The sequence below is a fragment of the Canis aureus genome, chromosome 36 (assembly GCF_053574225.1).
Source record: "Canis aureus isolate CA01 chromosome 36, VMU_Caureus_v.1.0, whole genome shotgun sequence".
Classification (NCBI taxonomy): domain Eukaryota; kingdom Metazoa; phylum Chordata; class Mammalia; order Carnivora; family Canidae; genus Canis; species Canis aureus.
This window is the reverse complement of record NC_135646.1, coordinates 14,765,301-14,789,039: the sequence shown is the minus strand read 5'-3', so window position 1 is coordinate 14,789,039 and position 23,739 is coordinate 14,765,301. Positions and strand designations below refer to the sequence as shown.

At 45.1% G+C, this 23,739-nt stretch overlaps 1 protein-coding gene and 1 long non-coding RNA gene across 8 annotated transcripts in view; one reads left to right on the top strand and one right to left on the bottom strand.

Annotated features, from left to right (window-relative positions):
• The window catches only part of LOC144305680 (uncharacterized), a 140,580-nt gene that overhangs the window by 9,812 nt on the left and 107,029 nt on the right, over window positions 1-23,739 (top strand). The gene's annotated exons all lie outside the window — the stretch shown is intronic.
• PLEKHM3 (pleckstrin homology domain containing M3) overlaps window positions 5,316-23,739 on the bottom strand; it is a 178,211-nt gene continuing 159,787 nt past the window's right edge. For all 3 annotated transcript variants that reach the window (XM_077884730.1, XM_077884728.1, XM_077884729.1), the window contains exon 8: window positions 5,316-11,786. In XM_077884730.1, the coding sequence (XP_077740856.1) occupies window positions 11,609-11,786 (178 nt within the window). In that variant the 3' untranslated portion in view covers window positions 5,316-11,608. The remainder of the gene's footprint in view (window positions 11,787-23,739) is intronic.

The following is a 23,739-nucleotide window of genomic DNA, read 5'->3' as shown; positions in this document are numbered from 1 at the left end:
GGGGTGTCGCCTTGTCACAGCCTTTGGGCTATGGAGGCCAGGGATGGTGGCCCCTGGCAGGTTTGCTCTTATGTGTTTTGCTGGGAGCCTAGGGTGGGATGGGATGGCAAATGTACAGAAAAAGGGGACAAAATGTGATGAGATGTTGTGTGGGAGAAGCATTGTGTGAGAAACCAGGTCTGGTTAATCTAAAGAGAGAAGCCATTGTTGCATAGTTGATGGAACTTAGGGAATAGAAACCCCCAGGTCTTTGGAAGAGCAGAGTTCAGGGCAGTTTCAGGGAGCTGGATGAGTGGAAAACCCCTTGAGCAGCTGTTGTTCAGGTGCACGCTCGGCTCCCGTCAAGTTCAAACTCCTGCTGGCCCAGCTTGGGCTATGGGTCGGACAGTCAGACTTTGACAGGCCACCTGGAATGGAGAGCACTGTCCTCTGAAGGAAGAGTGGGACACCTGTGCCTTAAAGAAGGTGGAAGGCACCTGGCTGGCTCAATTGGAAGAGTGTGTGACTCTTGATCTTGGGGGTTGTGAGTTCAAGCCCCACGTTGGGTGTAGCGATCACTTAAAAAAAAGAATCAAATCTTAAAAAAAAAAAAAAAAAAAGAAGAAGAAAAAGAAGGTGGAAGGAAAGCTGAGGAGGCACCAGAGCCTATATCAAACCTTGGGGGGGGGAGCACCTCATAATCTTATTTTTATTTTGTAAAAGCTTTATTGTTTGAACAAACAAAACAACAAAAGATGTTTTTGAGATAATAAGATGAATTCGACTTGAAACAGAGTATCAGGTAGGAAGGAAACATTGCTAATTTTGTTAGGTGTGTAATGGCATTGTGACTGTAGAAAAAATACACTATTTATTTATGATTTATTTATTTGTTTGGAGGGGAGGAGCTGGGGAGAGAATCTGAAGCAGACTCCCTGCTGAGCATGGAGCCTGATGTGACCTGGCTGAGACCTTGACCACAGCCAAAATCAAGAGTCGGATGGTCAATAGACTGAGCCACCCACACGTCTTTTTAGATGTGTACTAAAGCATGCAGGGGATAAAATGTCAATATGTCTGGGATTTGCTTTGTGATATTTCCTCAAAACAGTGAAAAATGAAAAGGTGAGGTGGAACAAACAAGGCAAAATCTAATAATTTTTATCTTAAAAAATGTTCATTTTTCTCTTTGAAAATCCTCATTAACCGCATCCTGTGTTGGGCCGCGTGTGAGCTGACTGGGTGCCAGCAGTACAGGTGTGGGGGTGATTCAGGCAGGGCTAGTTTCTGGGGTTCACTGTCCAACCAGACATTGCCACATGTTGCCAGCGGCTCTGGCCCCTGCTTCCCCCCCTTTCACCTTGGCGTGGGGTTCCGTGCAGGTGCAGGATTACTTCCTTGAGACACCTGTCATGGGGCATCTCCTCCGTGTCCTCCTGGGGGCCGCTCCTGGCCGTGTCCTCAGTTGCCTCACTCCTGGGCTTCAGTGAGAAAGCCATCTGGGGAAGTTGACCTAGTTTAGAACTCAAATTCCCTTCCCTGCCTATGCAGTTGGAATTGGTTTCCTCTGCAAAAGGTTTGAATCTCAGCACAAAATGCCTCTAGCTGGGCTTGGGTGTGCACACAGGGATCATAATGGAGACAGCTCCTGGTTTATTTTCCTAGCAGTGTGCACCTCGTGGTATCCTTGGAACCTGGCATTATTAAGAGCATGTCATCACAATACAGCACAGAAGCTAAGGCAATTTGGATGTCCTTGGGCCCCAAATTAATATGTGCTTTGTATAGTCTTGTAATTTGGGAGGCAATTTTCCATAACACAGTGAGAGATGTTCCTTCATACATTTGAGATAATTTAGCTCAATGTTCATTTGAAAAAATTACTGTGCTAATAGCAGCTCTTCAGCTTCAGAACAACAGCCCATCCTGGGAGCACACGAAAGTCCCTGCAAGTGATTCTCATATCGGTCTGTCTGGGAGCATCTGGATAAAAGCTGCTGGAATTTCCCCGAGACCTAGACGGCAGGATCTGAAATGTGGCATGAATGTGTGAACTCTAGCTGATTTGCATAAAGCCAGTCTCCCTCAATGGAGAAATATGAGATAAAGGTGGAGTCACGAGTGTCCCTGTTGTCCAGGTAAATGGAAGTCACTGTGCATAAATCAGAACTGCTGTATATTCAGCTATGGGAAAAATTTATTCTTCCTGCTGGACTTTTCTGCCCAAAATACATGCCAAGGGGAAAGCAGGAACTCTATCTCTCTGCCGAGTGTGTTTGGACCGGGGGTTCCTGGTTCCTATGTACCAGAGGACTTTGTTATCCAGGGGGCGGGGGTTGGGGGGGAGGAGTGATTCTCTACCCCAGTCAGAACCTTTTTTTTTAAAAAAAAATTATTTATTCATAAGAGACACACAGAGAGAGGCAGAGACACAAGCAGAGGGAGAAGCAGGTTCCATGCAGGGAGCCTGATGTGGGACTTGATCCTGGGACTCCAGGATCATGCCCTGGGCCGAATGCAGGCACCAAACCGCTAAGCCACCCAGGGATCCCTCTACCCCAGTCAGAATCTAATGGAATAATAAAAATACAATTTTTTCTTGAAGATTTTATTTATTTATTTGAGATAAAGTGAGAGTGAACGAGTGAGAGAGCATGAGTCGGGGGGGAGGAAGGAGAGGAAGAAGCAGACTCCCTGCTGAGCAGGGAGCCTGATGTGGGGCTGGATCCCAGGACCCTGGGATCATGACCTCAGCTGAAGGCAGATGCTTAACCCACTGAGCCACCCAGGTGCCCCAATAAAAATAAATTTAAAACATTTTATCCAGGACGCCTGGGTGGTTTAGAGGTTGAGCGTCTGCCTTGGGCTCAGGTTGTGATCCTGGAGACCCGGGATCGAGTCCCATGTCAGGCTTCCTTCATGGAGCCTGCTTCTCCCTCTGTCTGTATCTCTGCCTCTCTCTCTCTCTCTCTCTCTCTCTCTGTCTCTCATGAATAAATACGTAAAATCTTTAAAAAAACAAAACATTTTCCCCCCAATCAGGAATGTAGTTTCTAATGATCCTGCTTTAGAACAAATCCCAGGTAAGGCCCCAATAGACCCAAGTTAATTTCTAGTTGCATTCCTGCCCCACAGCACTACTAGCTGCCTATAGTGATTTTGAATGATGTCATCACTACTGTGGATGTGTTCCATGTGATGAGCATTGTGGGCACGGAGGCGATGATAATTTTTAAGATTCAACTTTTAGGGAAAGCTCATGAATAAGGAATACTTGTCATCAAAGTCATTGACCTCAGAAAGAGAGGGGAGGGGGAAAACTGGCTGCTTCCATTCACCTGTAACTGGCATTTAAGGCTGAAAGTCATCCATCCATTCAGAAGGTGCCTGTGTTTGGAATGACTCTCGTTCATTTTCAAGTCTGATTCTTCTGAACCAAGGCAAATTTGGGCACAGCTCAAGGTTTCATGCATTTCCCAGGTCTTTCTGGGCAAGAAGCACCTGGTGCGTTTCCATTTTAAGCACCACTCTCAAGAGTGGTGAGGGTCATGTTAGCTGGATGGGTCTGAACTGAGAGCAGACTCTCACATGCATGCGCATGAGGAGAAGTGGAGCATCACCAGGAGGAACGAAAAATTGAAAGGGAGAATACAAGGCTCCCTTTGTAGCCAGCTTAGTCACCTGTGGCCATGACCTGGCCACTGCATTCACCAGGCTGTCTGGCGATAGTATATACTGGAGAAATAGAAGCTGACCGCACCCTGGAAGAAAATAAAAGGGGGTATAAAGGTGAGGTTTTATGGAAACGATTGTAACCCCTGAGCGGCAAGTCCCAAAGTACTGTTCTGTCCTGTGTCTGCTGGGAAGAAGGGCGGCGGCCGCTGTTAGCTCGAGGGCAGCTAAGGCCATGCAGTCCCTCCACAGCCCTTTGACGTCCTTCCCTCTGCGGACCACCAGTATGCCAAGCAAATGTTTATTTCAGGGCAACTTGCTTCATTTCATCTAGTGGTTCTTAACTTTCAGAACACATGAGAATCACCCTGGGAGCTTTTAAGAAATACAAACACTCAGGCCCCATCCGGAGAGATTCGGATTCAGTTGTCTGTGATGGGGTCCTGACATTTTGCTTTTGTTTTTATGTTTCTGATGTGGGAACCACTGATTAAAGCCATCATCTTGAGCCATCATCAAAAGACAGGGCAGGGGAAACAATGAAGGGAGATTCAAATCACCATCTCCTGGGGTGGGGGGAGGGGAACAAAATAGTCTCTTTCCATCCTTCTGAAAACATCTTTGCATATCTTCTCTCTCTGATAATGCCAAACTTCCTGGAGTTACCAACTAGTCCAGAGTTTACCACAGCTAGGGGAAAGCTAACCAGTCCTGTGAATCAGGTGAATTCCGGCTCTGACTATACCGAGTGTCTCGTTTGGTTTTGTGAAACATTAACTCGTTTCTCTTTATCATGGATTGTAGCAGGTTTCTTGTGAGGATGAAGTCCAGTTGTTGCCTGGACAGAACGGGTGTGAGCCCCAGTTGGTTTCCTGAGGGAGGAGGTGGAGAGGCTGGGCATGAGCACTTTGAGGTATGTCTTGGGTGTGAAGCTCAGGGTTCGCCTTTGGTAAATGTTTAACCGGAAGCACCTTTACTAGTCTCCAATGGCTGTCTTTGAGAAAGTGAGTTTAAATGGTGTTTTGAAAGTTTCCTAGTGGACAGTCGTACACCCCCCCCTTCCCCGGTGGGCTTTGTGGTGGCAAAGCAAGGGCCAGCCCAGGCTAGGTAGAGCAGATACTCCCGATCACGTCTCAACAGCCAGAGGACTGCTCTCTCTCATGTAAACACCTACTCTGCTTGTCACTCTTTGCTCCCCAAATATGGTCTTCAGGAGACTAGCATCCTTGCCTGCTGGCTTACTGCCTGCCACTTGTCTATCCGATTTGGTGACGAGATGAAACCAGGGCGGGGAGGCTTGGGGCAAAGCTATGTAAGGTAAGACATTCCATGCATGAGCTTTGGCAGGTTTGTCTCAGACCTGAAAGAAATTGTGCCAGTTTCACAACCAAGACCCATAGTAGTACCTCTGCATTAAAAAAACAAAAAACAACTTTATACTATATTCTTCACAAGCATAGGAAGGGCTGATGAAAGTATTGCAAGTTGATAAATTAGAAAAAAGCTAAAATCTGGATTAATATTAAGAGAGATTTTTTAAAGTCCTTGTAGCTTACTTTCAATAAAGCTCAAATCTTGACTTTGAATTAGCATCCAGAGCTCATCTTGGGGTTTCACCAACCCTGTGAAGACAGTATTTTAATGAAATTGTTATGAGAACAAAGTATTTTCTGCATTGTTTATTGAGAGAGAGATAATTTTATACATTAGGAACTGGTAAGCTTAAATTATATGACAGATGACCATAAAAACTAGGGTTCTTGTCAACAACACAACTTCATCTTATATTTTAACAGTTACTGATATTTAAAAATGATATAGACAAAAGTATGGATAAGTTATGCTAAAACAAAAGGCAAAAAATCCAGAAAACAAACAACACATATGTGTGTATGTGTGTGTATGTATGTTAGTGCATTAGGTATTTCAAATAGCTCAGCACATAGTGATATAATAGCCCAAACCTTGTACTGCACTAGCAGAAATAAGGGAAAACAACACGGATCTAACCCAGGAGCAGAAGAATGAGTGGTGTAGAACTCTTCTGCACCACATTTAATGCTCTTCATTTGCAGACTAAACATTTTCCCTCCTTTTCCGGCCCCCCCCCCCCCCAAATCTTGTATGGTAGGCTTCTGGCTATTTAAAATAAGATTGTGGTAGGTGACTGAAATCAGAACCTAGACCTCCAGCAGCAAAAGCCAAATATTAATAGCTCGGTGGACCGCCCACACCACCCAGAAACATTTTTATCACAATGTATCCAAGAGGCTTCCCACTTCCTACTTGGAAAACAGGTGGTGAAGTAAAGCAGGAAACCTTTATACAGTAAAAGAAAAGAAAATTCTGTGTTTGTGTCATTTTTTAACCTGAAAAAGGCTGAGTTCAGTGACTTTACAGATTCAAATCTGGCTGACTGGTTTAATGCCTCCACTCATGCCTTGGTGACCGCATGACATTCCCCTGAGTTTGGTTAATGAAAGCAAGCAAGCAAATAAATAAAAAAAGAGTGACTTAAAAAAGAAAAGAGAAACAGCCCCAGCATAAAACAAAGTAAAACATTACGTGCTATGTCTTTTGTATTTCCTGGTATGAGTGTCCACAGAGCTAGAAGCTCATGTTTGTAGCATTCTGCTCTCACAATGTGTTCCCGGAAGGAATCCTTCCCTCCTGAGCTTAAGGCACCAGGTTAAGCAAAGGGGAAGGGTCTGCCATGCTGGAGGAATGTGCAGGTTCCAGCGCACCCGGGTAACGGTGGCTGGCAGGAGGAAGCCGTGTGGCCTTCAAGTGGGTCAGTGGAGGCTGCTAGAAGCACGACACGGTACTGTAAGGCACTCCTGCGGGGCGGACAAGTGGGAGGAGCAGCGCAGGCTCCTGGGGCTGCAAGGTGGGGGGCTGCGGCTGGCGGGGGGCCTAGCTCTAGGGACCAGGGCAAGGAAGGGGAGAGGCTGGTCTAGAGCACTATGGCGGAGGGGGGCGGAGGGAAGGAGTCTTCACTGCGCTAAGAGGCGCTGTAGGCGCCTGAATCTTCTCCCCTGGGCAATGGCTGTGGCTTCCACACCGGTGGCTTCTCTTTCCACAGGGAGGAACCAAAGCCAAAAAGCAGTTGCCCCTTTCCTGGGGTTTAACAGTGCCTCGCCTCACTTCGGAGGCCAGCTGATGAGGAGAGTGCTCCCTAATACCATCACGGGGGAACCCGGTTTAACTAAAACCCCTGACAGCTACAGTTGTGCTGAGGAGGGGATGCCACACTTTTGACTTTTTACCTAGAGTTTAACAGTGACTTAAACTTTACTGTGGCGTGCACCCACTAAGACACACTGAAGAAGGGACACCTGGGTGGCTCAATGGCTGAGCATCTGCCTTTGGTTCAGGTTGTGATCCCCAGGGTCCCAGGATCGAGTCCCACATCACGCTCTCCACAGGGAGCCTGCTTCTCCCTCTGCCTGTGTCTCTGCCTCTCTCTCTGTGTCTTTCATGAATAAATAAATAAAGTCTTTAAAAAACAAAAAAGACACACTAAAGAAAACCCTTCAAGTCAGGGGGTCTGAAAACAATGACATTGGAATTGTCTACCATTCGGAATTGCTGGGTGCCAGGACTTAACAGCACCCCATGACAGGAATCAACACTTGTCTGCGTAAGTTAACCGAGCTGGGCTCAGTCACCCGTCACTGGGCCCAACCTAGGCCAGTGAGTTCTATCAGACACGGGGCTAGAAGGATGTCCAATGTCCACGGTGCACTAATGCCTACTTGTTAACAAGTACCAAGGGAAGGAAAACAGTACCTCTGGTGACTCAGTTCACGCAAAAGACAGTGTGTTCGTGTCTCTCTGTTTCACCCCCAATTCTCTACTTTCTAACATTATCTTAGAATCAGAAAAGAGCTGAGACAGAAAATTCAAGAAATAAGGGGGGAAACTGTATGCATCACTCTTTACTGGGAGAAGTAAAAATAAATAAATAAATAAATAAATAAAATAACCCCTGTGCCGACTCTCGGCAGTATTAGAATCAAGAGCTGAAGGTTTACTTCCTTATCCAGATACTGCGGTGAAGTGCGGCAGAGCAGTGGTGATGAATGATTCTGCTCAAATTTGCGAACAGCAGCATTGGCTTCACCTGAAATTAGGAACAGAATGTACCCTGGCTTCCTCAGATAATGGCTCTCCCTGCAGGAAGCTTTCGTGTGGCATCCAGGCCTACCTGATGCAGTAACTCACACACGGCCCTGTTTGGCCAACAGGTAGAGAACCACCCACAGGTCTGGAAGCCGAACCTTTTCAAGGAGGCACAAGAAGGGGCTGTCCGGTGTCAGTGTTCAGTGTGTACGCACGCAGACCTCGTCGGAATGGACTCCCTCTCGGTGGCAGAGGCTGCCTATGGCTGCGGCATGACCTGAACACCACGGTTAGAGCCGCAGCCGGAAAGGAGTCACAGCCATTCCCCTCTGCAGGAGTCCGAAATACCACTGAGTTAGTTGGAAACCACAAATCCCCAACGCTGATGATGTTCCCTGTTTGGGGGAGGCCTGGTCTAGTCGGATCCGAAGGCGACTGCCCTGTCAGCGAATCAAGTATTATAGCTCCTAACAATATGACCTTTTACAGATGGAAAAGAACTCTTAATACGGTCCCCTGAAAGGCAGTGAGGCAAGGGGGATGACGAGAGTTTGCATGGTTTTCATATAAAGAGGCTTTCAACTTTGGGGAAAATCAGCCCTGGAAAGAACATGACTCGATTCCAGTTGACTGCTTTTAAAGTACTTTGTGGCCTTCCTGCAGTGGTGCAACTGCGGTCTATTTCGGGAACTGGCTTCTCCACGGCAGGGTTAGATGCCAGGATTTTACCAGGGTTGGACTGTCTCACACATGAGTTTCTGGCACCGTTAGGAGGGATTTCCTCAAGTGATCCACCAGGGAATGGGCCTTTCAAGCGAACAGAGGTTCCTCCAGTCGGCCGCCGGCTCTAGGAGATTAATTGGCCATTTTCTTGTGTGTTTTATGTGCGAGATATTTAATATGGGATGAGAAAGGGAACGTGAAGGAAAGCAGGTATTAGTTTGGTCTTAAGGAGGTGGTAATCCACGGATTTGCTTTTGTTTCGATAGTTTCTAAGCAGTAGAACAATTACCTAACAGTGCACCGAGTCATTTGTTTGGGTTGAAAACAGTAAGGGCGTTCATGTGCTCCAAGGCGTTCTGGGCTGGAAAACAGCAATTTGGAATTTTTCATGACAGACCCAATTCCTGAGCTGGCTCCACTCTGTCCTATCAGATTTTGGTGGTGGTGGCTGAGAGCCGTGTAGGCCGGCAGGCGGCACCGGCCAGGCTGTCAGGGGCGGACAAGAAGAAGAGAAAACAGAAGCGGCTGGGATGCAGTCCTGCTTCTGGGTAGCCAAGGGCAAGCGTACCTCCCTCTCTCTCTCTCTTTTTTTTTTTTTGGTGCCCTTTTGAAAATAAGCAGAAAGTGATGTGGGTAGAAGGTTCTAACTCCTCCCAAGGAGGAGCTGCCAGGGGAGGCCAGTGTTTAGCAGGGCCCTCTAGGCGGGTGCCCCCGTGAAAACAAAGGCCTTTAGAACAGGGATCTGGAATCTCACCTCCTTGGCAGGCCTGCCGCTAGGTGCCTGCAGGGTGGGACAGGAAATCTGTCCAGAGGGAGAGCAAACGTGCTGGCCGGGAGGAGGGGGGCCTGCGCTTCACGACTGCAAACGCGCTGCGCTGGGGACCCTCGCTGACAGTCGGGACCTTGGATACATTAATTTCGGCGAAGGCAGAAGTAAGCTACGGTGACAGGGAGCCGGGGGCGGAGGAGAAAGGCACTTTGCCATCGGAGCACATCTGTTTTATAATAAGCAGGTCTATAATTCTCTTGTGAAAGATCATGTTCTGCTATCTTCTCTGAGGCTGGAAAATATAAATACTGTATTTCACGAAGGGGAGGAAAAAGGAGGAGAGGATCAAATTTGTTTGCCTGTTTGCCAAGTGCTTGTTTGAGATTTTTTCCACCCTTTATCTTTCGTGTGCAGCATTCTCTGTAACTGGAGGGGGCGGGGGAGGAGTCAACCTGGTTTTCCAAGAATAAAAGGCACCGTAAGGTGTCCTTGTGAATGGGGTTTTGGCCTCTGGGGAAGTTTATACGCCCTTGGTTATGGCTGCTGTAGAATCGGAAAAGAAATGCACGCACAATGTCGCGCTGTGAAGTTGAAGCGAGTGGTCTGGGGCCCACGGAACCGGCAACAGGTTGTGCAGACTTCCGGCAGGCTGCACGAAAGTCTGTCTGAAATGTCTCGCCTCTAAATGGACAGAGGTATCAAGAGTTAGGATCTGGGGGGAAGAGGTGTCAGGGAACATGGCCGTGGGGTTAAATGTATCATGTACGGTGTGAGCCACTGACTCTCCACATCCTAACAGCAGCGAAACTACCAAACCAGGAAGGTGTTGGCATCAGCTCAGTGGAAACAGAGTCGTCTCATACAGTCTGCTAAGAATTGTTTCAGTATCAGTGTATCCTTGTGCTGTGGAGTTATGGTGGGAGGACCCAAGCCACGATTTCCAGCGCCGTCCCCCTGACACTTTGGTCACAACCACTGCTACGCTGGCTCCTACGAGGGCACTGCAGTGGGGGCCCCCTACTTGGCCAAGCGGCGAAGCAGTTCATTATATTTCTTATTCCTATGATACGATTTTAGCACTTCCTGTTTCACTTTAAGGTGGCAATTATGTGTGTGTGTGTATTTATTTAAACAATATTATTACACCGAACTCATTACTTATAAGTTTGGTATTTTCTTAATAGTCTAACTTGTTCTGACGTGCCATGTTACTTTGATTTTGTAAACAATTTAAAAAGCGTAGAAGTGGCAAAGTTGACAAATTAAGGGTCCAAATGAAAGTGCAGTGAAGAACAATGAGAAATAAAGTATTTAAAATAAATAAGTAGGAAATGCCTACACAAGATTCTGTGAAAAGACACCGAAGACCATCTCATAGAAGGTACGCACTATACCCATAGGTCTACAAACCGATGTATTTAACCACAATCGCAGGAAATTTCCTCAGGCCAGCACTATTACAAAGTCATAACTATTACCCATGAGACCCCAGGAAAACTCTTCGAAAGCTATGTTTTCAACCAAATATGGAGGGGCACCATGTCATTGGGTAGCGCTGGGACTCGTACCAGCAAACAGACCGACAACATGCAGGTATTGGTCGCAGAGGTCCCTTTTTTTTTTTCCCCTCAGGAAAAAACCTGAGATCACCTCAGAGCCAGAAGGAGCTCTCCTCATAAATCAGGGGTGCATGCTCTGCAGAGGGAGCTCAGTCGCCTCACTTCTGAGCCACTCGGCTCGGTTGAGGGGATCCCCACCTGTGTGGTAGAAACCGAGGTGCTGCTGTCAGGGACGCGGGGCCCCTTGGGCCATCCAGGCATCACTCCTGTGTTCCGAAGATTGATTTTCACATGAAACAAACGATGATGAGTGCTTGCCTCAGTGACTTCGTCCTCTGCAACGGCTAAAAATAAATAACACAAAAATAACCCGAAGTTCTGTGGTCCCGTAGGTAAGCTTCCTCCTGTGTCCTGTGTAACAAAACAGCCCCTGAGAGCAAAAAAAAAAAAAAAAAAAAAGTCTGACCTATAAAGCCTTGTGTGTAAACCACATTTTGCTTGGGAGCAAGCTGCTGAAATTCAGGGTTAAGTGTGATTCAGCTAATGGTAGTTGGTTTTTTTTTTTTTTTTTTTTTTTTGAGCCACAGAGGCTCCACGGACAGCGATTTACACAGAACATACATACGGGACGAACAGGTATGTGGGAATGTGTGTAAATATATATCTCTATCTAGCTGAACAGGAGACATACTCTTCTTCCAGAGGGATCTAACTGGCTAGCAAGGAAGCCACCGGGCTGCTGGATCAGCGAGAGGTCAGGCCCTGGCCTCGGGCTCCTGCTGAGTCAGGTGTTCTGGTAGGACAGCTCGAACATGTTGCAAGCCTCCTCCAGGCTCTCGTCCACGTTCAGCCTCCGCCAGAAAGATTTCTGCTTCTTCTGCAGCTCTCGGCGGACACATCTCGGGCAGGGGACGGACTTCTCTTTGCATTCGGCGTGGAAAACGGCTCCACAGCTTTCACACCTGCAAAAGCCAACCACGGAAATGGTGAACGAGGCTGATGAGAGCAAGACAGAAACGCCTCGGTGCAGCTTGGAGGACAACATGCATCCCGGGGAGCCCTGCCACTGGGAAGAGCGATGACTCATAGAAAATGTGGGCTCTTGCCTTTTCCAAGATGCTCAAGGTTGAATTTTACTTGGAAAAAAAAAAAAAAGAAAAAAAAATTTTTTTTTTTTTTTCCCGATTGGAACTAGTTGGGGTGAGGCTTCTGGCTCACAGTAGAGAGGTGCCAACAGTCAACTAGCAACCACGTGATCACGGTGATGCTGGACAGAGCTCCAGAAGCTCTGTGCATCAGTGTCCCTTCCTCTGGAAGGAGGCTGGGTAGCAAGCCTAGGGGTGGGAGCACAGGGATGGGGAACGGGAGTGACGTGCTTCTCTCAACAGCAGCGCCACCTCAGCATCAGCGCCGGGAAAAGGTTGCTCTCAGCCTCTGTAAACGTGGGAAGGGGGGGGGCCCTGGTACTCCTTGCCGCCTTTGACAGTTTGGAAAAATAAAATGACACATTTTCATTTTCTGAATGCTATCCTCGGGCCTACTGTCCTTTTTTTTTTTTTTTCTTTTTTTTTTATTTATTATTTATGATAGTCACAGAGAGAGAGAGAGAGAGAGGCAGAGACACAGGCAGAGGGAGAAGCAGGCTCCAAGCACCGGGAGCCTGATGTGGGATTCGATCCCGGGTCTCCAGGATCGCGCCCTGGGCCAAAGGCAGGCGCCAAACCACTACGCCACCCAGGGATCCCCCTACTGTCCTTCTGAGTTTGTTTGTTTTTTTTTTTTTAAGTTACGAAAACCTTTGTAAGCCCACCTTTTAACGCAAGTGGGAACGGTAAAGCATAAGAAAGTGGGGAAGAGAATAGTTTTTAAAGAAAACACGCAGATACTGTAATTTATAGAGAGGAGGCATTCCAGGTAGATGACTAGTTTGTTGTCTGGCTTGGTGGAAGCTTGTGCATGAGGCCAGAAGGCTTGTTTTTACTGCAAAGTCTTTAATAATGAGTAAGTGACAAGCACGGCCATGGCTGCTCTGGGAGGTGGTTGGCCAGTGTGGATTAGGTTCCCATCCTGCCCGATGGGAGTGACCAGCAACTATTCCCTTATCTCAGGAGCCAGGGAATTGGGCCCGCATGGTTTCATTCAACCAGCAACCATCTATGGAGGGCCCAGCACTGGACTGGGCCCAAAGAGGACTGCAGGCTCAGCTTGTGCTTCTTTTGCTTTTCCTCTAGTGTCCTGGGCTTCAGTCCGGGACATAGGCCGGTTCTTGGTGCACCATTCCCTAGCCTGCCACTGACTGAGCCCTGGCACCATTCAGGGTTCAGAAAGTTTGGTTCAAGGAAGATCCTCCCTTCCACCCTTGTACCTAGGACAGGAGGCAGTGGTTTGGAGCAGAGAAGCTGGGCAAGGGAGGGGTAAGGTGGGGTGGGAGGGAAGGGGAGGCGGGCGTATTGAACAGCTGAGAGACCAAAAGACAGAAGTCCAGAGACTGTACCCAGCCGTCTCTGCCCAAGCTCAGCTCTCTGGGCAAGTAAAACATAGTGGTATTTAGGAAAGCAGGCACAGAGGGACATGGCTTGACTTCAAATCACTTTCTTGCTGTAGGACTGCTACAGACTGAATTGTGTCCCATCCCTCAATTGCCACCAAATCCCTATGTTGAACTCTACCCCCCTGTGACACTGTATTTGGAGATATGGTCTTTAGGAAGTGATTAAGGTTAAGTAGGTTCTTAAGGGTGGGCCCTGAGCTGACAGGTTAGTGTCCTTATAAGAGAACCAGAGAGCTCTCTTTCTCCTCGACTGTGTGTACCCAGAGGAAAGGCTGTGTGAGGAGCACAGCAAGAAGGTGGCCATCTGCAAGCCAGGAGGGGAGCTCACACTGGAAACCAAGCCCTGCTGGATCTTGATCTGGGGACTCCCAGCTTCCAGAACCGTGAGAAATCATTATCTGTTGTTTGAACCCCCTAGTCTGTGGTATTTTGCAGGACAGCCTGAGCAGACTGTGACAGTGACCTGGAGCAAGTCTACTTCACCTCTCTGAGCTTCCATCACCTCATCTGCTGCATGGAGTGTCCATCAACGTGTCCCTCATAAAGGTCTTATGAGGCTCAAAGGGAATAACAAATAAAACAGAGTTCCTGGCACAATAATACAGCCAAGACTGATCCTCCCAGGGTGAGCAGATGCCTCCTCCTGGCTTCTGACAACTCTTCCTGCAGCCTGACTGTACCTATGTCACATGGTGACCTGAGGACATCTTGATCAACCCCTCATGTCAGACATAAGACGACTGAGACTCTAAGAGGGGCAGTGATTGTCTCATGAGGACACAGTGAGTTGAAGACAGAGGTGAGACTAGAACCCAGGACTCCTGACAGCCTGGGCGTGGTGCCTCCTGAGGTCGGGTCATCTGAGTGAGGGGAATGTGCTGTCCTGGAGGCAAGCGCAAGCTTCCAGTCCGAAGACTCATGCTCCAGTCACAACCCTTTTTTAGAGTTATCTGGGGCAAGTCATCGCCTTTTCTGGTGCTCTGGTCTCCTCATTTGTAAAGTGCTGCTCACAGTGACTTCCTTCCTACTCCTGGGGTTCTGTGGGACAAAAATGGGTGACCGTCTCTGGAAGAGCAGGTGTGTGACGCCATCTTTCATGATGACTCCACTACCTGCCTCGATGCTGGAGCCACACGGGCCTGGACGGTTGAGGTGGGATCCTCTCTAGCATCTCCCGGCTCTTAGCCCCTCCCTCCTCCAGTGGGATGAAGGTTAGACCCAGGTCTCCGTGTGCCTCTGGTCTGGCTGGCTCCGCCCCGGGGCAGTGGCTTTGTCCTCGCTGGGTCACACTTCTGTACCCTCCTATCACTGAAGTGACACTAATGGTAGCCTTATCGAATACATTTCCTCCTTCCTGCCCCCCCGTGCCCTGCTGAGTTAGTGATTTATACACCAGGGATGTTGCCCTAGGGCAGCGATTGATAAGGAGAAAGCCATGGGGTTCCTTCAGAACCACTCCCTTATCTCTGCTGATACCGGCACCCCCGCACCCTGCTTCGGTGAAGAGGCTGAGTGTTACTGGGTATTTCTGGTGCGACAAACACTCATGGGGTGACGGAGGGGCTGAGTACACCTGCTCTTTCTAGCCAAAGGTCAGTAACTGAAGAAAAAAAAAAAGTCTGAGATAAAAAATTAATGATTTCAGAATGTACCCAAGTCCTATTTTCTAACCATTTGTAAGCCAGCAGCCATCTTTTGAACTTTATAATGGACAGACTGATCAATGACCTTCCCAAATTCAGACACTCCATTGTTAACTTTCCCCCTCATTTTTTTTTTTAAATGAAATGAATGTCAGGGAAAGGAAGGAGGAAGAAGAAACTATTTCTTACATAAACGTTACAGAGCTCTGTAAGAAAAATGTGCAGGGAAAAATAAAGCATTTACATTAAAAAATGCAACCTATAGCCTCGCTCCTCTTTGAGAAAGGGCTTTATTTAAAAGGACCTTTCACTTTAAAAGAGTTCACTGGCTCCTTAGTGTTTGCTGAATTTCCTGACTGTATTTAAAGTTTGATTTTACAAACAACTTTTCAGGAACACATCTTGTATGTAAGGGAAATCTATCAGTGCAATCATCCATGTAGAAAATTGCAGCAGATAATGAAAGAGAAATGTCCTTCCGTGTTCCCGAGTGATAAATCAAATGAAAGCCAGCCAGTTTCATCTTCATTTCTGAGCTCCCAGCTCCCAGTTCCACTGCCTTTCGGTTGTTGCTCTGCATCTCCGAGAACAAAGAACCATGTCCTCCTTTCTAGTGTCACAGAGAATGCAACCACAGGGACACATATTGCTACTGACCAAAGCCATCCCATCGGGTTTTCCTGAAAACGTTCATTGCTTCACTGAATCCAGGGATCTCAGCCCGGGCACTACTGACATTTGGGGCCAGATAGTTCTCTGTTGTGGGGGCTACCCCATGCATGCAAGATGATCACAGCATCCCTGGCCTCTACCCATTGGATGCTGGGCACAGTCCTTCCCTCCAAGTTGTGACAACCAGCGGTGTCTCTGGACACTGCCAAAAGTCCAGATGTCCCCTGGAAGGGGCTGGGAGATCATCCCAGTTGAAAACCACTGACATATAATCTACCTGGAGAAGGCATCCTAGAAGGAGTACCCAGGGGGCACTTAAACAGTGCCCTCTCCAGGATGAATTTGCAAGTGTCAGCTGCTGGCTTACACCAACCAATAAGGTCCAACATAGTGTTACTGATGCATTTCATTTTCATAGATGTATACTTTCAATACATCATTCGGTTAAAATAGCCGAAACTCGCTGGCATTAACCCATCCTGTGGTTTTTAAAATTAATTTAGAACATCAGGTAAGAAGTCAATACCTATGACACAATTCTGTGCATTGCTACTAAGACCCTTAACTTTCTACCAATTCACTCTGATTTTTTAGTCTTCCTCAAAAGCCATCTTGGTGGTTGGCCCTCAGTTGCGCGTATATGCTCTTTGGCCAAGAACATCTGGGCTGTTTTCTGTGGTGGTCTTTGCTTCTTCATGTCCTGTGTAGGCCAACTAGCAAATCTAAACCAAAAACTTGTATTTGTCCCACAAAATAAATTGCTTTTATGTAACTGTGAAGCAGTTAGGTTTCTGCAACATCTACAATGAAATGAGACTAGAAAATATTAACGAGGCTGATTACTGCAGAGAGGAGGGCTCAACTAGAGTGAGGAGCATTGAGTTCTTGGCCCAGGTTGGCCCCATTGTCCCTGGGATCGTGGGTGAGTTACTTCATCCCTGAACCCCCCATTCTCCACAGAAGTAGAAGTAAAAGGGGAGGCTGGATTATCTAAAGTTCCTTCCAACTTGCAGATTTTGTGCAGGGGTGAGGGGGCAGGGAAAGGCTACTCTGGGTTTTATCCTTCTCTTTCCACATTTTCTAGCCCAAGGTCTGTGGATGGGTGAGTGGGAATACCTTGCTGGCTGCTCCTTGGAATGTCTCAAACCGACGAACTAGGACTGAATGGGAGGTCCTTAAAGTGAAGAGTATTACTTTAAATTTTATTTATTTGCATTGATTAATCAAACCACGAAATAGCTTACAGACTAGTACATGCAGCTCTGGTTATCAGGAATTTGGCCAAAAGGAGCTGACTCTGCCTCTTTCTCAGAACATTTCAATAGTAAGGATTCCTTTCTAAGCATTTTCCCCAGCCCCTCATCAGCACCCTTTCTCCTCCCCGCCAAAAAGCCCAGAATGGTTCAGTGTTGTTGGCTTTTTATTTTGGGGGTGGTACGGGGACTGGCTAGAGGTGGCATCCTATGTGAAGAATTTTTTGTGTTTTAACCACTGGGACAGCCGCACAGGAGTGAACCCTATGCGTATTGGCACCTGTCTATACCACACGATGTGAGATGAGGAATGGACTAGTTCTATTTCTTTGGAAACTCCAGGGGGGCAGTGCCGTGAACTGTCCACGTGTGTCGGGCAAAGTATGTGCTTGCCTACGTACCAGTCCCCTGCCTATATGGCTGGCGGCGGGGGCAGAGCTCCGCCAGTCGGGGGCAACCTAGATCTCATTCTTTTAGTAAAGGCATCATTAAATGAGACTCTACACACTCTAGGAACAGTCTTTGACCTAACGATTACCTTACTGACCTTTGGCAGGTGACAGGGAGGTTCACACCCTAGAAATCTAATAGCCACAGGCACGATGGTCTTATTTCCGCTCTCCAAACCAAGCATATGGACCTGCTGCAAACAGACAGAACTACAGATGTGCAGGGGCAAAGGTCTGCTTCTCAAATATTATGGCAAAGCGGCAAGAATTCCTGGCCATAGACAGTTTCCTGTTCTGGAATGCTGATGATGTGAGACCAATTAGAGGCAGGCTCGATGGCTTTGTCTGTGTCTTCCAGATTCTAGCTGCACATATGCAGGTCACAGGAAGCTGCTAAAGGCCCCTGCCCCAAGTTGAGGTCACTGAAATGCTGCTGCTCTGTTCATGCTGGATTCTTCTGCTGCATTTTTATTTTTGGCGCAGGCAATGACCTCAGATATTTCATTAGATTGAAATTCAGCCTTGAGTTTGGCTGGATCTCTGACAAGTGGAAGGACAGGCCTGCAGAGTAGGGCAGAGCTTTGGCTGATTTCCACTCTGCAGAGCCCACAGCGACTAGGGTGGGGTGCAGAAATAAGTGCATGCGAGCCGGCATGCGAGTGCGGTCGGGTGTATGGCTACTATGTAAGGCGCCCCACGGAGCCACTAGCTATTACTGGTTTTTCCAAGAAACCAAGATGATTATTGAAATCTCTTCGCTAAGGGAGGTAGTTATTGGGGCCTGGCTATTTTAATGTTTTGGGTTGGTGTTTTCTCTTGTTATTGTGTGAGTAAATGAATATAAGCCACTAACTTATAATTTGCTTGTATAGGAAGTCACATAGGTGTATGCCTGCGTACGTACACATGTGCTATGTATGTATATAGGTATGTATGCTGCTTAGAAGAACACACAGAACATGCTACTAAACATTGTAAGGTAAAATGAGTTAATTATGATACAGTTGAACAGATTTTTTCTTTTGTGGGGGAATAGGAGGGTTAAAATAAACGTTTCACACAATTCCAGTAACGTGCTGATGGCTGGGGACAGTCCAAGTTTCACAGCCTCTGCCTGGAGCACCACTTCCGGTGAAGCCTTGAGCCAGGATTACTAGAAATCCACACACGCTGCAGATGCCCTTCTCTTCTGCCTCAGGGGAAGCAAAGGGAATGGGGACAAAGAGAGCAAAGGGCCTGGAGATGTTGGATTACAGAACTGCTGTGGCTCCATGCAGAGTGAGGAATAGACTACATTTGGGATTATTCATTGTGGGTTTTTTCCTTCTTTTTTTGGTTGGGGGTGGGAGTGGGGCAAAAGATATCTGTATGGTTTGACTGGAATTGTATGAGACTGGAAAAGGTCTAGCTCCTTTGGCCAGATGTCTGGCAGATTTAGGTGTATATGTGCTGGTGTGTTCAGCTATTCCAATAGTTCTGAATGGTAAATGCAAATACAGGCAGATCAATATTGGACATTTAAATTAGGCAACATCTGTATAGCCTTTTCTCCTGTTTTTATAGAAATTATCCTTATAATATCTCTCTGAGCTAGGTATTATTTGTTTTCTTATTTTTTTAAATTTATTTTTTCTTTCATTTTTTTAAAGTCTTTTTTAGATTTTATTTATTTATTCATTAGAGACACACAGAGAGAGACGCAGAGATATAGGCAGAGGGAGAAGAGGCTGCATGCAGGGAACCTGATGTGGGACTTGATCCCGGTACTCTGGGATCACGCCCTGAGCCAAAGGCAGCCGCTCAACCGCTGAGCCACCCAGGTGTCCCTGCTTTCCCATTTCTAATAAGTAGTCACTCAATGTATGGATAAAATGAAATGAGGTAATAAAGTAACTGGTGTCTTCTCCGGTCCCCAAACTAGTAAGTGTGTGATCGACTCTGGCCTTGATTCCAGTCTTCTGACTTGAAGTCTGGCTCTCCTCCTGTTGCTAGCCTAGTGGTCCTTTAAGTTATTTAGCACAGGCCCAAATATCTGCTAAGACTCAAATCATGGGAAGAACAGTTGGTATGCCCTGCAGCGATCTTTTTATTTACCTTTTAATCCTCAGAGTTAATTAAGGAAGAGTTTTTCCCTGATTGCAGACCACAAAGCCTTTGGCTTTCACAAGTCTTGCACTTTTAGTTTGTAAACCAAGCTCAGTTAATAGCTTTGACAAAAGCTTTACTTAAAATCATGGCTTTGAAAGAGAATGTAAACAAGGGTTAATTAATTCATTTGTTAATTTTGCTATCCCATTGGGAATGGTAAATCACATTATCTTTAGTGCCAATGCTTAATAAATGCTTCTTGCTAATTTGTGGATGGTGATAGAACTTCTCAGTAATACTCTATGTATGTATATGAAATCTTAATAGGTTTGACCCAAGTGAAATAGTTATTTGAGGATAGGAAAAAACTAGTATTTCTGACACTTCTCAGGTTTTTTTTTTTGTTGTTGTTGTTTGTTTTTTAATGGTTCACCTTACAGTTAATATAATTGTCAACAAATGTCCATTTCTTCTTCGGGTTACTTTAGGAAAAATCTTGTTTAATATTAGAAAAAGTAAGGAAACTGCAGGAAGATTTAAGAATTTTTCTATAATTTTCAGAAGAAGCTAGAATATATCATAGTTGTAGCCATTAGAGAACCATAAATAAGACCAGTGGCTTTCTATAAAAATTTAGTTCAGTACATCTAAGAGTCCAAGAGATGTTTAGCTGTGTCTTACTACATCTAAGAGGTAGTGAATATAATAATATTTGGTTAATGTAGATTTAAAAAAAAGCTTACACATGGACTTCCAGTGATTCACCAGTCCACCTTTTTAATGTAAAACTGACAAACTGTCAAGGTTTTTGAGGTAGGTCTGTCTCTCTCTCCTTTTTTTTTGATGTAGGTCTCTTGAAAAGAAATAATTTATAAGGATGATATATATTCCTAAGACTCTGAATGGGATTTACTTCTATTTAACATATTACATACCAGATCCTCAAAGTACTAAGAGTCCTAATGGAGCCAAAATAAGATATTTTCAAGGATGGGTACATTAGAAAAATGCAAAACATTCAGAAGGAGAAAGACCTTCAAATCAAAGATCCAAAGTGTTTTGTCATTACTGTACACTGTTCCCCTAATTCGTCTCCTCTCACCAATACAATTCTCTTAAATGAGATGATATCACGTAATTTTCTAATATTCAGTGTGTTCTAGGCCAGTGGTTTTCAAAGTGTGGTCCCTGGACTAGCCAAACCAGCATCATCAGAGAATTTGTTAGAAATGAAAATTATTGGGTGCCACTCCAGACTTACTGCATCATAAATTCTAGGGTGGGACCTGGCAATCTGTGTTTGAACAAGCCCTACAGAGAATTCTGATGAATATAACATTTTGAATACTGTTGCTCTAGGCCAGTTGTTTCCTAAGAGAGCAGGGCTGAAATATCAGACAGGACTGTTGTAAACATTTAGAACAAAAATATGGACTTTGCAAAATGAAAATGAGAAGTGGTATTAATGTTTTTATATTGGGATTTGCATTTCATATCTATTAATATTTTCTCATAGCTGCTAGGTAAGAACCTCATTTTACTTTCTTTAATTAGAAGTGATATTAAGCTGTTCAGATATTGGCCATTTACATATTTTTTCAGTCGGTTACTTCATGTCCTTTGCCCATTGTCTAATGACTTTTCCTTACTGAGTTTAAAAAAAAATTTATACTCAGGAAATTAATACTTTGTTAAATGTGTTAAAAATCTCTAACTTTCCTGTTTGCACTTGTCTTTACAGAACTTTAAGCATTTACCTTTTTAAAAACATATTTAAAAGCATTTTGCTTCCATGGCTTCTGGGTTTGTGTCAAGCTAGAAAGACCTTCCCCACTTAAGATTATAAAAATATTCACTCATCTTTTCTTCTAGCACATTATGGGTTTTATTTTTACATCAAAATATTTGATCCATCTGGAATTGATCTTGACATAGATAGAGAGTATGGTAAAATCCGGAATTATTTTTCTTTCTCCAAATGGCTGTCTACTTCCCAGTTTCATTCCTTAAGGAATGTTCCATCTTTTATTTTGTTAATTTGCTGTGCACCTTTGTCATGTACTAAATTCCCATATTACTTGAGTTTATTTTTGTACTTTCTGAAATCGTGTTCTGTTGATCTGTCCCTATGCCAACACTGTACTGCGTAGTATATACTACATTTTTATATCTAACAAAAACAGTCTCCCTTCATGTAAACAACTTAGAGGTCAAATTCTATATTGAGTATGTTAGGAGAGTTTATTGCCACCCATCTTAATGTTAAATAAAAAAATTTTGAAATGTATATAATTAACTAATTTTAAAAACTTCTAGTATAATTTATAAGGTTTATCTAAAGTGAAATGCACCTGTGTAAACATCTCAGGTGGTCAAGGAGTAATTCTGGCTTTATATGTTTTTCATCTTTATATAGTGATAAAGGTATTGTATGAATTTGTTAAGACTGATTGTTTACATGTTTTTAGGAAACATAAAATTGTTTAGTAAGGTACACACTTTTAGTAGTTAAAATTATCCTATTTTGCATGAACTGTGGATGCATTATCTTGGAGAAATAGTTGCAATAATGCTTAAAGCATGGTATACATTATCATTGAACAAAGGAAGATGTGAAGAACAAAGCATGTTTTCGTAGTCCCTTTCATTCAGGGAAAACTATTAGAACTTTTGTTTTTACTCTGCATATTAGTAAAAACTGGATAGAACTGATAATCATACTAACAGAAATAGTTATGCTGCCTATGTATACAAGCCATGAGCAGACGTGTAAGACCTCAAAGTCACTGAAAACTTTATGTCTTTCAACATGTGTATTCATAAGACAGGAACAGGGTAGAGAAGGCTAGATGACAGTGTATCAGTAAAGGAAACTCTCAAAGGCAATAACACACTTGCTCACTGGGGAAAGCCAATGGGAGGGAGCCTTTAGCTTAGGTCTGGGTAGCAAAGTGCTATGCTAACTAATAACTAAGCCTTTTCTTTCATTTCTGTGAGTGTGGCCGGGGCAAGCTCTCTAGACCTCCCAGGGAGAAAAACTGAAGTATGAAACGTTGGGGTAGGGTTAGGCAAGGTGGGGAGAAGGGTTACGTACTGCTCTTGGGTACTTTCTAAATATTAAGGTTCCCCTGATTAGGTTCCTCTCTTTTAAATAAGATACCTTAACTGCATTGTCAGGGAAGCGGAAGGGAGGACAAGTCATCTTTCTTGCTTGCTGCTTTGACATTCATTTCTATCCCGAGGTCCCTTGGCTGGTGCCTTTTTCAAGCACTGTATGAAAACCGTGTTACCTCAGGCCTCACTATCCCCTCCTCTACCCTGCCCTGCCATCCTCCCACATCTTCCCCACTGCCAAGGAAAATTTTCTTATCTCTTTTTATTCTCAATTCTGAAAGTTTTCTTTCAAATCGATGTAAGTTGCTTTCCAGCTAAGTCTTTTAATTTAAATTTCCTTTCTCTCCACCATCAAGGATTCTTTCTAGAAAAAAAGTGTTAACTCCTCTTAAAGAATGGCTTTTAGATACTTCAGCTTCCTACCTCTCAAGGCCAAACTAGATTTTTTCAGTTGAAGTTAAGTCAGCTCAAGTTAGTGGCTTCCAATGTTTCCAACGCAGTCTTTGAATCAACCACTGGTTCATGACTTGCAAGGCAGTCTATTATGTTCTGGGTTTTATAAAAGGAAATTCCCATATTTCTGTTTTTCACATGCTATCTTTTCCTGTTTTCTCATCAAAAGTTTATAAAATTCTTCCCATTATTTTTGTTAAGAACCTCTCCCCCCCAACCCTACCACCATCACCAGAAGTAAGTGAGACAAGTTAAGGGTATGTGGTATAGTCTTTTGCCCTCCTAAGGTTAGTTTGTGTGTTCCCTCAAATTTCAGGCTGATGCTGTGAGGACAAGGTGAGGCAGAAAGGGGACTGTACTGGAATTCAACAGCTGGCATCTCTCAGGAGCTATGGCTGTGGTATTGGGTGGGGATGCCAGCCTCCCTGGGGAGGGAAGAAGGGAAGGGGTATGTGTCAGGGGGTGAGAGTTACAGGCAGATGACTCTACTCAAGTTCTATGCTACATAGACATAATTGAGTCCAAGTGGTGACTGTGGTAGAGAATGAACATCAATAGAGATAGCCTTTTCTCTAGTTTAAATACTTTGAAAGCATCAGGAACTGAACAGATGATTATTAATGACAGCTACAGAGCCAATGTTCCCTGATGCACCATCAAGTGGTTCAATATTCAGAATACTGAAGAGGTTT